General features: G+C 38.9%; 1 protein-coding gene across 7 annotated transcripts in view; it reads left to right on the forward strand.

Moving 5' to 3' along the window:
* Nucleotides 1–14,293, forward strand: part of SH3KBP1 (SH3 domain containing kinase binding protein 1) — a 238,457-nt gene that overhangs the window by 215,558 nt on the left and 8,606 nt on the right. For all 7 annotated transcript variants that reach the window (XM_087758628.1, XM_087758626.1, XM_087758627.1 and 4 more), the window contains 3 exons: nt 1,173–1,258; nt 12,643–12,752; nt 14,105–14,224. In XM_087758628.1, coding sequence (XP_087614754.1) covers nt 1,173–1,258; nt 12,643–12,752; nt 14,105–14,224 — 316 coding nt within the window. The remainder of the gene's footprint in view (nt 1–1,172; nt 1,259–12,642; nt 12,753–14,104; nt 14,225–14,293) is intronic.

Here is a 14,293-nt window from a genome sequence, read left to right on the forward strand (position 1 = left end):
TAGGGTTTCCAGCCACTTTGTGTTTTGCTCATCAGCTGCTGCCATGAGTTGAGGTTCAGGCCATCTGTCATCATCTTATGCTATCAAAAGCAGAGACAAATGAAAAAATCAATGAGATTCAGGAGCTCGCTATGTATTTTAATGGCAATGGCTAATTATTGCTGTTCGTGGAAATGCGCATCTGCCTGGGTTGTTTCAGGGACAGATCTATATTTTTACCCGTAATTTGGGTACCTTACATACGTCATAATTGTTACAGCGCTACGCTGGGAATAGTCATTGTGGAAAAACTATGATATTTGTAAGGTGACCTCATAATGATGGTAAGTACAAATTATTGCATTAATTGAACAGTTGTTATCACAGTAAATGTCACGGGGATTTGTCTGTGTGACCTGTGCAATGCCAAGATACTCGCCTACCACTGGTCCTTTTTTAATTAATTGTTTCAATAGTCAGATCATTTTAGCAAACTTAAGTAGTTGTGGGATATAAAGTTCTACAAAGAAAGAATAATCATGTTGCTTATGTTTGATCTCCTGTTTGATTTAAAAACAGTTCCTCTGTATGAAGTATCAGAACTTTTGACACTTGCCTATTCCAAAGACATTTTCAAACAGCCTAGGTGATCTTGGTTCTTTGGACCTTTGGAAACAATATTTGTAGTATAATCTCATAAGCAACATGCAAAAATAAAGAAAGATCTTCTATTGGTGGAAGAGCTGTGTTTATGAGTAAATACTAGGAACCGCTGAAACACACAGTGCTAGCTTGATGTTCTCTCCCTTTCTGCAGTGTTCTAGATAGTCCATCGCTAGAGTTTATGCAAGCCAATTAATTAGAAAAAATTATAAATAAGATGTTGAAGAATGTCCCTTTGCCCTTAGGTTTCCTTCATGTTGAGATGCTGTGAACATCTGAAGAATTATTCAGGACACTACGGTGTCTAAAATAGGCTTTTTTGACAGGTGTTAAGGAGAAATGAGATAAGGTTAATCCATACAGCATGTCTCCTTACTGGAGATTGCTCTCTCTGACACATTGCTGTTACTCTGGTGCTACAAAGGAAGAATATTTCGCTCTCTCATTATTAATTGCAAGTTAGCTATCAATTTACTGTAATCCACGCAAAAACTCCAATAAAATATCTCCTCTTCTTGATCCAAATGCAGGAGTGATAGTCCAAAAGTGGAATTAGTGGGCAGTACAGTATCCGGCACTCTAGAGAAAGACTCCTCTGAAAGAAGCAATGACATCGGTAAGTTGTAGTGCTTTTTATAGTTTGCCTAAGAAATCCATAGTGTAAATTTCTGCTTTTTAGTGACTTTGTTATGATCCAAAAGACAGATTGAGGATTTGGCAATGAATGTGAGTGCATTTATATCAAATTTTAGCTGCAGGATTAAAGGATCATTTCTGCTTTACTTAAAAAAGTTTTGTTGGGGTTTTCTGTTTAAAAAAAATTTAAAAAGGAAATATGGAATGGTGAACTATTTTGAATAAGAGGGCTTTTGTTATTTCTGTTTAAAAGTCTGAACAAGTGAGAAGGCCAACGATAATAAGCCATACTAGTTTAACAGATGTAATATTAGTGCTGCCATATTTTTAATGCTGCAAAAGATCATGGGTTTGGTGCAGTTAGTAATCTTTATACTTTCCAATACAAAGGAATAGAGACCCAGTTCAGTCCAATTTGAATAAATTTTACTGCGAACACCAATTAAAAGCAGTCTAAATTTCTCTTGAATATAACAGTTTGTGTTCCTGCAACACGACAGTTTAATCGGGAAATCACCTGGAAAGGAGTAACACTAGGTTATTTTTCTGTCTTCTCTCACCCTCCTTCCTTCTCCAGTTGGCAGTGCAGGAGAGATGTTTGCTGGGGTGGGTGCTGCAGTAAGTGGCACTTGGACAGCAAGGTGCTCTGACTCTTGTCTCAGGGCTGTAAGCAAAAGCCGCGACAGCCATCTTCTACCTCTACTTAGAAATACGCCAGCGACAGCTGCTGCCGTCGCTCTCCTCCGCAGTCGCAGCTGTGCCGCGAGAGACACGTTTTTGTAAAAGGCAGAACCAGGGTACCCTGAATGTGTAAGCATTACTACCTTCCGCTGGTGGCATTAAATGTTATTTCGGTGTGATGGTTTCTACCCAGGCTGCTTTATTAGTAAAGCATTTCTGTGAAGTAGTATACTTTCAACAGCCAAACCTGCCTTTTCTTCAGACTTGAAAGCAGAGCTTTTAGTTATAGATGGATTTTAATTGCAATGTAACAATAAAATGCTAAACTGATTTCACATAGGTTTATGAGCTTTTCAGCATCCATATGTCTGCTTTTTTTTAACCTTCTGCTGTTGCTATGGTTTATGATAGCAACATTCTTCTGGAGAAGCAAGTAGTATGTTTTTTGCAGATTTTCATTGGGGATAAACATAGAAGTTAGAAGCTTGTGATAAATTGCATGAACATTTTTATTGTAGAGGTTAATACAAAGGAATGGGATTGAAATGCAGTCAAAATCTACCATTTAGTGTTTGTTACTTGTGTTTACAAATATGCTTCAAAGCACATAAGCTTTTGCTTACTTGAAAGAGAAAGCTATGACTGCAAATAGCATATAGTGGTCTGGTGGAAGTAAACTGTTTTAATCCTTGTGCTAGTTTCCTTGGAATCTCTATCAGGATAAAAGCTTAGTGTGTTTTGTATTTTTCTGGTTTTGGGGACTTTTTTTAACAACGTATAAAAAGCTAGGTAGGAAATTTGATTTATAATAAATTTTATTCATTTCCAGAATTTAGGTGGTCTTTTTCTGTGTTGTTGTTGTTGTTGTTTTAATGGAGAATTGGAGCCAAGAGGAGTCTATTAACCAAACCACATACACAAAGTGTTGCAAAGGGCTTAGCTGATGACCTCCTGTTAGGGAGAACCTATTGAGCCCAAGGATAAAATAGTGTGAATACTCAGATAAGTATAACTTGATAGGGTCAAACCAGAATGGCATTTAAAAGGGCAAATCATGTAATTCTAGCCTGTTAGACACTCGTTAAAAGAAAAAAAGAAATAAATTATTATTTTGGAATGAAAGTGGACCCAAAGATCATAACCAATATGAAATTTCAGGAGGCTTTTGACGGCTCATGTAAAATATTGTAAAAGAAATAAACAGCCTTTTAAGAGAGGGTAGAGCAATAAATTAAATCTTAATAAGACAAAACAACTCACAGTGGATTAATGTCTTTTACTATGAGGAGAGGTTTGGAGTTCAGGACAGTTTACAGGCCAGTGTAATTGGAAAGATTTATGATAAATGTGTTAGATTTTTTATTTATTTACAAAGCGAACAATGGGTTGGAGAAATCCTGTGACTAAACAAGTTATTAGTAAAAATGATGGATGAGCAAATGGAGTTGTCCCAGTGTATTCCAAAACACCGATGGATCAGTCAGTGTGAGTCCAGGTAATATTTAACTGTGGTATGTGTTACCAGCGTTGCCCCAGTCCCGTGTACTCTGTGGGGAGGACAGCCTCAGTTTCTCCAAGGTTCATCCTTCCAGTCAAAATGGACCTGATTAAATCTAGTCATTTGATGTCTTTTCAGTAATCCAAATTCACACCACGAATTAGAGTGGACCTGTGTGACAAACAAGGTGGGGCTTAGCAGTAGCCTTTGAAGAAAATGGAAGTTAAATGGCCTTTGCAGCAGCTCCGGTATATGACCATTCTGGCCACTGGGCTCCTCTTCATTCCTCCATTAGCCCCAACACCATTCCCAGGCACTTAGAGCTCTCGGGGAGGACAGAGGAAAAAGAAGCAGTCAATTGCAAGTTGCCTCCCCCTCTTTCATGCTTATGCTAAGTACTGATGGTGAATTGTGGACTGAAAATGAATATTACAGCACTCTCCTGGCTTTTTTGCACTAGTGATGTTAAGCTGGATAACGGCTGTCACGTTTGCAGTGTCTACATCCTGCAGCCAGTCTAAAACTCTTGTTCTTTCATTCAAAGTAGAGACATGTACAAAAGCACTGGAGAGACAGTTTTGGTTATAAAAGCAAACCATACTAAAGCTGGATGGAGAGCAGTTTTCCATTCTGTGAAACCTTTTTAAGGATTTCTAAGTTGGTTCCTTTTCTTGATCATGATGAGACCCAAGCCTTTACAGTGAGGGAAGAGAAGATATAGGGTCCTTCAATATGACATTTCCCAAAAACCAAACAACTGATGGGCAACAACAAAATCACTAATTCCATCAACAATTGAGAAGCAGTATGCAGAGGGCAATTGGGGAATGCGGGTTCAAAACTTGTATTCTAGGTCCCCTATTCTACTAGATCAATGTGTTAAACATTGCTTTTTTTCAGAAAAGGCATTTTTCTATTTTCTAAGTAATATTCCATCAGTGGAACAGTGCTGTCTAACCAGAAAACCCCACACCTTTAAAAGCACCTTTAAAAACATTCTTACCCAGCTTTACCGATCAGGAAAGTCACAAATGCTGGAGCAAGGCTGAGGTGATGTGTAATACTGTGCGTAACGTTCTGTCAGTTGCATATACAAAACGTTATTTTTATGTAGATGTTAGCGCATGGCTTGATTTCACTAGCATGTTCTGCAGAGTTGTGACTTGACATTTAAATTTCTTGATGATAATACAGCACTGATTACAATTTTGCAATCTGTACTGACAAGCGCAAGTCCTGTTCAGCAACATCACTGCTGATTGTGGGTATAATGGCAGCTGTTACCACTGTTGTTCATGCCTTTGCTTCTTTCCACAATCTTGACAAAAAACATTGGAAAACTAGCCTTCAGAATATATTATTTAAGAGGAACCATTCCCCATTTCTCCTCACTTCTTTCTTTTTTTCTTCTTCCCTGTTTTCAGTGATGCCTTTACTTTCCTTTCCACACATCTTTCATCCAGCTTTTCCTATTTACATCTCTTTGCCATGGGTAACTCTTCTTCATTTCATGAGGGTAAGGCTTTTTTTTTTTTTTCCATTTCTTTTCTGTCCTGTCTTTGCTTTAGTTGACAATGCATAACAAACAAATATAAAAAGAAGTGTTTTGTACAACACCTAATGTGTACATGGCTATTACAGGCTTTTTTTTTAGTTAAAAGTTGAAATTGTGTGTACTGTGACAGAAAATTTTGCACCATGGCACTGAAATGAGAAATCATTATAGTTTATTTTATTTTACCTTAAGACATTTTAGTGATGTAAGTGACATGTACAGTTTGCATGCGCTGTTTGTCAATGCTGTGGTTTCATTAATCTGTTCATACAGACAGATGGTGTCATTGCAAAGTTTAATGCATATATTTCATATTGATGTCCTTACATGTTACAAAAGAAAAATATTTAGCAACATGCTAGGATGGTTCTCTAGTCTGAAAGAGGAAAAAAAAAAACAACAAAACAAAACATAGAAATTTGAATGAGCGCTCATGGGCTCTCAGTGGAACGTGCATGGTCATGTCACCCAAGTATTGCTGTGGTTAAATCACAGTAGTTGCATCTCTTGTAAAGTCTCATGTACCAGCAACTGTTCCTGGATTGACATTGGCTTTTTGAGCTTAGTTTAAAATGCTTCCAAAGCAACATAAGCTACACTGAAAGTAAGCCCTATTCTACCAACAGAAGAGTAGTCCTTATGTAGAATACATTGATTTCAACAGCTTAAGTTCATGCCTTAGTGCATAACTTGACTTTTTTTTTAGGTTACATGTTTCTTTTTAATTCTTCAAAGAATTGTTATATCTGAGGGCCAGTGCAATGACAGAAGTATCTAGCATATGTAATAGCTTACTGGATCAAAAACTAATGTTTCCAGAAAATTACTGAATTATTCCAATTAATTATTGGTATTGAGTTATTTCTGCAAGTCAGGATTAATTCTAAATATTTTAACTATGTATATACAAACACACACATTTTGGAATCCTGCAATCCTGAAACAAATCTTGTCTATCCAAAATAGGCTTGCTTTGAAATCATCTAACAATTAAAATCATACCAATGTAAGCTAAGTGATTTAAAGAATAAGCCACAAAGAAATAAAAATAATATATCTACTGCGGAAATACTCATTTAATGCACACAAGAAGCAGTTTCTGTGCTTTGCAAAAAGACTGAGCTGCACGGGTGCTTCCCACACAGAGCCAAGTGGACACATCTTTCCAATATTTTTCCTGGCTCTTTACACGTTTTGCATAGTATTTATGAAAGCAGTTAATAATCTTCATCAGTGCTAACATAAGGCACATATGCCTTCATTGATTCCTGCTGAAACACATAGTGTTGGTAGGAATTTTTTTAAAAGATTCCTTGAAAGTTGGTGTTGTGGTTTAACCCCAGCTGGCAGCTAAGCACCACACAGCCGCTCACTCCCCCCGGTGGGATGGGGGAGAGAATTAGAAGAGTAAAAGTGAGAAAACTCGTGGGCTGAGATAAAGACAGTTGAATAGGGAAAGCAAAAACCACACATGTAAGCAAAGCAAAACAAGGAATTCATTCACTGCTTCCCATGGGCAGGCAGGTGTTCGGCCATCTCCAGGAAGGCAGGGCTCCATCACGCATAACGGTTACTTGGGAAGACAGACGCCGTCCCTCCAAACATCCCCCCTTCCTGCTTCTTCCCCCAGCTTTATGTGCTGAGCATGACGTCATATGGTGTGGGACATCCCTTTGGTCAGTTGGGGTCAGCTGTCCCAGCTGTGTCCCCTCCCAGCTTCTTGTGCACCCCCAGCCTGCTCGCTGGTGGGGTGGGGTGAGAAGCAGAAAAGGCCTTGACTCTGTGTAAGCACTGCTCAGCAATAACGAAAACATCCCTGTGTTATCAATCAACACTGTTTTCAGCACAAATCCAAAACATAGCCCCCCCCATACACTAGCTCCTATGAAGACAATTAACTCTATCCCAGCCAAAACTGGCACAGCTGCTTAACATGAGTACATTTTTCAGCGTTTCCTCAGACTTTAATCTTCAGAGCATTTGCTGGTGGATCATGGAGTACTGGCTGAACCCACGTTATTAGCTGTACTCTTTTTCTGTCCCTCCCCCCGAGCCTGGTGCTAACTTGCCTGGAAGGGTAGTTAAAAATACCCTACTTGAAAATATCTAATAAACAAACAAACAAACAAATCTTCAGTATATCGTGTTTCCTTGAGTTATATTTGCAGTTTTTCTAGAGCTGTTACTGCTCATATTTGTTAGGAGAGGTGGTTGCTGTGCCTCTGACTAGAAGGAAAATGATCTAATAAGATTTGGCCCACGCTAGGGAAAAAGATGGAGAATCTTTCCAGTAAAAGGTTGGAGAATGGAGTGGGTCTGTCTTTACATCACAGGCTGTTATGCTGTGAGACACTGTAATTATTTTGCCTGAAGACACAGAGTAAAAGTTGGAAAAAAGAAAATACTGGTAAATATAAGGGTTGGAGGACAAAATGTGACACGCATAATGAAGACCAAAATCTGCCTAAAGCAGTTATTTCTTTCTGTGCTGCTGTTCGTGCTCATTTTAATAGAGCAAAGCAAAGGAGCAGAATTCCCAACTGGGTTAAGTTGTAATATTCATGTCAGTGAATCAAAATCACCCATAAACATAGTTGTGAATTGTAAATATTGTAATGGGGGATATGTTAATGGTCCATTGCGTAAATTAATTAGGTCTCTTGCCCGGAGGGTCCAGAAAAAGGCAGTAAACCAGAAATTTAAATCATTCTCCATGTGTGTGAAGTTGAGGTGCCTGAAAACAGCATATCCATTTCTTCTAGCTCAGTTTTCTTGACCTTTCAGTTCTTTCTTGGCATCTTCTGAATCGTTAAAAATAAAATCCTTATGAGGGCACGGGCAAGTGGTTAGCAGAGCTCATTATGGCAGCTTTCTACATTCAGCAATTAAAACGATAAAAGTCAGGGCTGAAATGGGAAAAGATAATTTTATACTTTAGGAGAGGTGCCTGTCCAGTGACTGACCTGGGAAGCCAGGTGAGCTAAGTTGTTTCCCTCCAAAGCAAAGAGCCATGCGGGCAGGCCTCCCCGGCACATCACTGTTACACTCCTGAACACAGTAACCCTGCAGCCAGGGAGCCCTCCTGCTACAAACGCATTACCCGCATCCTAAAAAAGAGTCTGCAGTTCATTATGGGTGAGATTCTGCTGCCCTGACCCTGGCTGGGAGCGTGGTTGTGTTCCTTGAAGGGTACGATGCTGTTCAGCATGGAGACAGTAGCAGAATCTGGGTGCTTGAAGTAGTTAAAATAATTGCGGTTGTCTGAAAATTCCCAGTAATATTGAGATTATTGTTTCAGTTGTTTTTTAATTAGTGCTATATATTGAATGGACATCAATGCAGACAATTTTGTCTGCACTATCTCTGTCTCATTTGATAGCTTTCAGGGTTAGTGTATATAAGACAGTATATATGCCGTTTCACAAGCCTATTGTCAATCTTGTAAATGTATTGAAGATGATTATGAGATGAAATCTGTCTCTGTGGCTTTTGTGACACTATCTTCTTCAAATGAATTGAATGCCACCTTTGCCTCATTTCTTCCAGCCCTGCTGTATTTCTGTTCTATGAAACCTTGCCGTTAGCATTCTGAATACATTGATTCTGCTATTATCCATCACTTCCCATTTCAGTTTTCTCAAGGTGAAATCTCTGCTAATTCAAAACGCTTTCTGTCTTCATTATGTGTAAATTATTTTACCCATAGACTTAAACACCTAACCGTAAGATAAAGTTGAGGCCTAGACATATTTTATGCCACAATAGTAAATGCAAGGGGGGAAAAGGGGTAAGGAAGGAAGCATAACCATTTAACTTTTTCCTTCTGGGTTTTTTTTTGAAGGGATTGAAGGTTGTTTTCTAGAAAGGTACAAGTCTAATGAGCTGAGAACTTTTTCCTTAAATAATTGTTTTCCTAGATCTCAGCATTTTTTTAAAAACACCATCATCATGCTTTAAATAACCATGTCTCCAAATGAACATAGCAGTGGGGGAAAACATCCTATTCTTAACTGGCTTGGAAGGATGCCAGGGAATAATTCTTGCACAACTAACATTTTTCATATTCATTAAATATGTTTGCTCACTAAGCCAGACATTTTGGTGTGTGTACTACACTAGTATATTCGAACTTCTCTGATGTCTTTCTCCCCATCTCATGAATTACTTCATGAATTACCAGCTTGATCAGCGAGACAGTAATAATGATGAATGCATCTGTTTATTCGTATAACAAGTATCAACTATTTTTTTAATTAGGGCGTGCCACTGTTAATTGAAGGGTGCCCTCGGTGTTCTGTGTGTTCAATAGAACCTTCCTTACTCTTTGTTATTACTAACAGACATAGAGAAAGCTGGGCCAGGGCAGAGTTCAGATCTGTTGGATGCTGATGCTGCCTTATGGGCAATTAACATGGCTGTGAATACAGTAGACTGGACTTTATTTTTAATGACATCCCATTTGGTCCAGCTCAGGAAGGTTTTACATTTTGCTTATGAAGTAAATTTAAGCTCACAGTTTCTGATAGCTAACTAAAATAAAATCTCTGCATTTAATGATCTCAGGGAGTATAATATAGTCATACCCATATAACCTTGCTTTCCATTAGCAAAAAATAATCAAATAACCAACCTGTCATTACTGAATCTACAGTATAGATGACAGCAAGGCAGAGGTCTCTTGAGTGGCTGTGTTCCTCATTTTCTTTACCAGTTTACTGTACGGGAATTTTCCTGAATGAATACCTCCTAGGTGATGACCAGGGAAGGTGGTGATAACCTCAGACACAGAGCAGATTTGGGAGTGAGAACCATGTCTAAATAAGGAGAACAAACGGGGGGGATAAAGGGCATGTGGAAATACTAGAAATGGATTTACTATTTTAGCATTGTACCAAGTGTTGTCCTTTACACTTAAATAGAATTTCATTTATAGTATCGGCTGAATGGCTGTGATTTCACTAGTTTGGCAGCAGATTTTTACCTGTGGAGCCTTTCCAACCTCTGCTCTGCTCTTTTTTTTAAAATTCAGTGCAGGTATAGGCTGCTTCAGTTTATTTTTCTAACTATCAGAAATGCATTCAGAAGTGGAGAAATGGAGGATTCCCAGTATTTCTTGATAATACGAGCTTTGCACAGCAATGTTCATCTTTCATGGTGTTCATAAAATGCGTGGAGCAGATTTTATCTGCAAGTGTTCATGGATCTGAAGGACACAAATTCATACACTCTCTGTTTATCGATACATTTTACAATTTAAACATGAATAGTTGATTATTCTGATAAAACATAGAACTCTAGGTAATTATTAGTTTATTTAAGCCAGAGAAACACATTGAATTAATGTCTTCACTATGTTTTGCATTGATTGTTTTTTTATTAGTGTAGATAATTATCTTTTGTCAAAACAGAGGAAGGGACAGTGGCGCTCACCATAGAAGCGGCGAGATGGAGAGAGGGAATTCCTGTACTGGAGCTTTCCTAGGCTGCAAGTTAACTTCAGCCAGTTTGCTGCCCCCCAAAGCAGTAGTCTGCTCTTCCTCTCAGTTTTAGCAGCTTGTATCAGTCCTCTGGTACTGATACTGATCCTTCCTTCAGCACAGGTATTTGTGTGCCTGGGCACACACTGTTGGAAAATGAGCTGGATTAAAACTAGCTCAGGAAAAAAAAATAGTAAAAACAGCTAAGTGGGAAAAAGTGGCTGGGACAAATGGAAGGACTGCTTCAACCTCCACTTGTACTCATGTATGTGAGCTTCACATGTTTATAGATGAGTGTATGTTTTCGAAGGCAATATATTCTTGCTGTGCAACTTAACAAAGTAACACTGGTGAAAACGAAGACAATGGATTAAAATACATCACTGATTTGCTGTCTGATCTTAAGCAAGTCATTTAGCTATCTCATGCATCAGCTTCAAACTGGATATTACTGGAAACCAGCTCTTCATTTGCATTTTTTGTTCCCCATAAAATAAATTTTTACTTCCATTTCTCCTCTCCTGAAACCCTGAAGTTCTGTAGGACTCCAGATAGGTTTTGTGCAGTCTGCTAATGTTAGCTCATTTTTACTTTAAAAGCACTGTAGCCTCTCCTGATGTGTTGGGTACAGCTGAAGCATCGGATTGCCGAACTCCCATTGGCAGACTGGGTGACCTACCTTTGGACGTAGGCTGCAATAGTCAATAAAAAAGCAATGAGAGAAATACCTGGTAGAGGATAGTGGGGTCACTGGTTATATATAGGAAGAGTTGCTCCAAAAATAGAGTAGTATTTGGAGGTGAATGACCTTAGACTATTTCAGGGCTATTGAAAGAGGTCTCTTTTTTTCTTCTTCTTTTTTTATCTCCCAGAGATGGAAGAATATTGCTGAATAAGGAATGTCTGATCCCATTTACTTCCTAGCTGCCAAATCATGCGTACTTGGAATCCGTTTAAGCGTCCTTCAGTGCATATAGTTTATTGCACAGGCCCATTAATTCATTTGTTTTTCCATTGTGTAATTTTGTACAATGGTTGTAATATGGCAACAAAGCTGGATCTTCAGAGATCCGTTGTTCTGTAACAGTCCTGAAAATTAAGTGCCCACTATAGGTAACTATTAACTTAAAAGCTATTCCTTCCTACATGTGTGCAATGAAGAATAGTCTCTGAATAATGAATAGCATTCCAGTATTTGATTCATGTCTGAAAGTAATTTTACAGAATTTTGATTTATCTTGTCTAAAGTACTTCTTGTATGTTTTCTGACTCATTTCTGTTTAACATATGCAGTAGGGCATTTTGAAATGGAGGTGAGTGAAACTGATACAAGCCACAAAAATAGATGAATGGTGTTAAGCCATTTGATTCAGGCATGTAATCACGAGCTGTGGTATCCCTTCAGCCTTCACATCGTTCTCTCACGTAAACATGCTAGCACGTGGCTGGATTCAGTAAACACTTCCCCAGTGCATTTCACTAACCGTGAAGACAGTCGAGACTGCATTGGAGCAGACCTGTTTTTCCTGGGCTCTGTACAGCCTCAGGAGCCTGTTGGAGTTTTTACTTACCATAACCTCTGGACTACTGGAGATATTCCTCTCACCTGTAGCTACTGGAAGCTATGCAGCCTCCAGCGGCAGGTGTCCAGGAACCTGCAGGTCACTTCCAGCTCCATCATTTTCATTCTCTGCTCCCCTAAGCAATTGCTGCAGGTGCAGCGCTGACAGTACAGTTCTTGAGACAACACGTGCACTGTCTTATGTCTCCAGTTATTCAGGAAAAAAAATTACTAACCCCTTTAATAGCAAGATGGAAATTTTGAAACTGTTTGTTCTGTGCCATAGGACCTATGTTGTCATTTAGCTTTCGCTGTTCCGAAAACAAAGCCAAAGTCTCCTCTACACGTTCCCCCTCTGCTTTATTGTGTTTGAGATGGAAGAGTAATTGTGCTTGGCAAGGGTGACTGGATTACAGCTGCCTTTGACTTCCAGGTTTTTTTTAGTGCCATCATGGTGCCTAAATGTGTGCAGAACACTGTGACACAATGGGGAAAATGGGATTTGATTTCTTTGAAATTAGGAAAAAATTGTGATTCTTTCCCTTTGAGGACAATTGCCAGAAAACCAAATCAATTCTATTTTATTTTTAAGACTTGGAAGGTTTTGACTCTGTAATACCAATTGCCGAGAAGCTTAATCATCCAACTACAACCAGACCAAAAGCTACTGGCAGGCGACCACCCTCCCAGTCTCTTACGTCTGTAAGTTAATTTTTCTTTTGTTTTAAAAATATTTTTTCTGATTTTTTTCCCTCCTCCTATTTATGTTCCCTGGTGTTTTTACTATGTTTACACAGCCATTCTTTCACACGTACTGTGAGGCAGAGAGATGCAGCTCAGGAAAATTAGTGTCAAAAGGCTGCCAGTGTTTTGAATACTGATGTTTAAAACATTCCCTCCCTTGCAAGATTTGTACCCCCTTATTTGGGTGCTGCCAGCTATTCCTTGCCAACCAAGACTGAGAAGAATCCTTTATAAAAATCTTTGGAATAAGCCTGTTTGTGCTAAGTATTAAGGATGTTGGAAGTGTTTCCCAAAAGAAGCATTTCCCTTGGTTTCTCTAGGACACTCTACCAGATTTTGAGGACAGACAGTTGTCAGCCTTCAACAGCTCTTCTTGAGCCACCATGTGTTTCTTCTCATTAAGCTCACAATTATAAATATAAGGGTGATATAAATTTCACTCTCTAATATTTATCTTTAGACAAGTTGGTCTCATAAACCATACTTTGGAAACCACTGCTTAGTTTTCCAGTGTCCTTTTCTTTGGGGTTTGGGGTTTGTTCATTTCTGTGCTTTTTGCATTCTGGAATATCAGAATGGGAGCAACTACTGGTGGTTACCTGTGTTCATGTTGCTGAAGAAAAGCGAAGTGGAGGGAAACAAAAAGGATTATTGTGAAACTAACAGAATACCAAAAAGAAAGCTTTCAGAATTGACTATGTACATAAATATAGAAACATAAAAGACAAGTTCAAAGGTCTTTCTTCCCCTGTCAAATCTATGGGGAAAGGAACAGGGGCGGAAAGAACCTTCCCTGTTTGCACCCTAACAAAGAGGCCGTGCACAAGGCAGCCCTGCAGTGCCAGAAGCGTGCGCGGGCAGCAGCATTGGGTCCTCTGAAGAGCAGCAAAGTGAGACCTGCGCTCAGCAAAGCCATGGCAGAGCTGCCTGGCCAGCAGAGCTGGTGTCCCCACAGCACAGTGCTCAGCGTCCTAGCCAAGCAAGGTACAGCTCTTCTTGCGAACAGGAAGGTGCTTTCATCTTAGGATGTAATGCAATGCAAAGATGCAAATTAATGTTGAATTCAACTCTTAAGTATATCTTATTTCGCAAATGCTTTGAAAGCATTCTAGCCTCGAAAACAAGATGTAAAAAAGAGGGGGGTGGGGAGGAAGAGTCCTGATTTTAAGTATTGTTACTTTGAAAATGATAACTAAAAATAAAAAAGTCATCACATAAATGCTTTTCTTCTTCCTTTGTTAAATTCTTGTGCAATGAAAATACCTGCATTTTTTCCCTCTCTCGGTGTGTGTGTGTGTTTATCTACATAGTCGTCTCTTTCAAGCCCCGATTTCTTTGACTCACCAAGTCCTGAAGAAGAGAAGGAAGAACACGTTACACACAGAACTATTGAAGTGTCAAGGAAATCAAGAACTGTTACAATATCACAAGTAAGTTAATTGGAATATCTCTGCTTAACCTTATCACATGCATCTTCATTTTTAAAAACAGTATTCAAA

Source organism: Nipponia nippon, unplaced genomic scaffold (genome assembly GCF_047370975.1).
Source record: "Nipponia nippon isolate SJK-2023a ecotype South Korea unplaced genomic scaffold, ASM4737097v1 scaffold_2, whole genome shotgun sequence".
Classification (NCBI taxonomy): Eukaryota; Metazoa; Chordata; class Aves; order Pelecaniformes; family Threskiornithidae; genus Nipponia; species Nipponia nippon.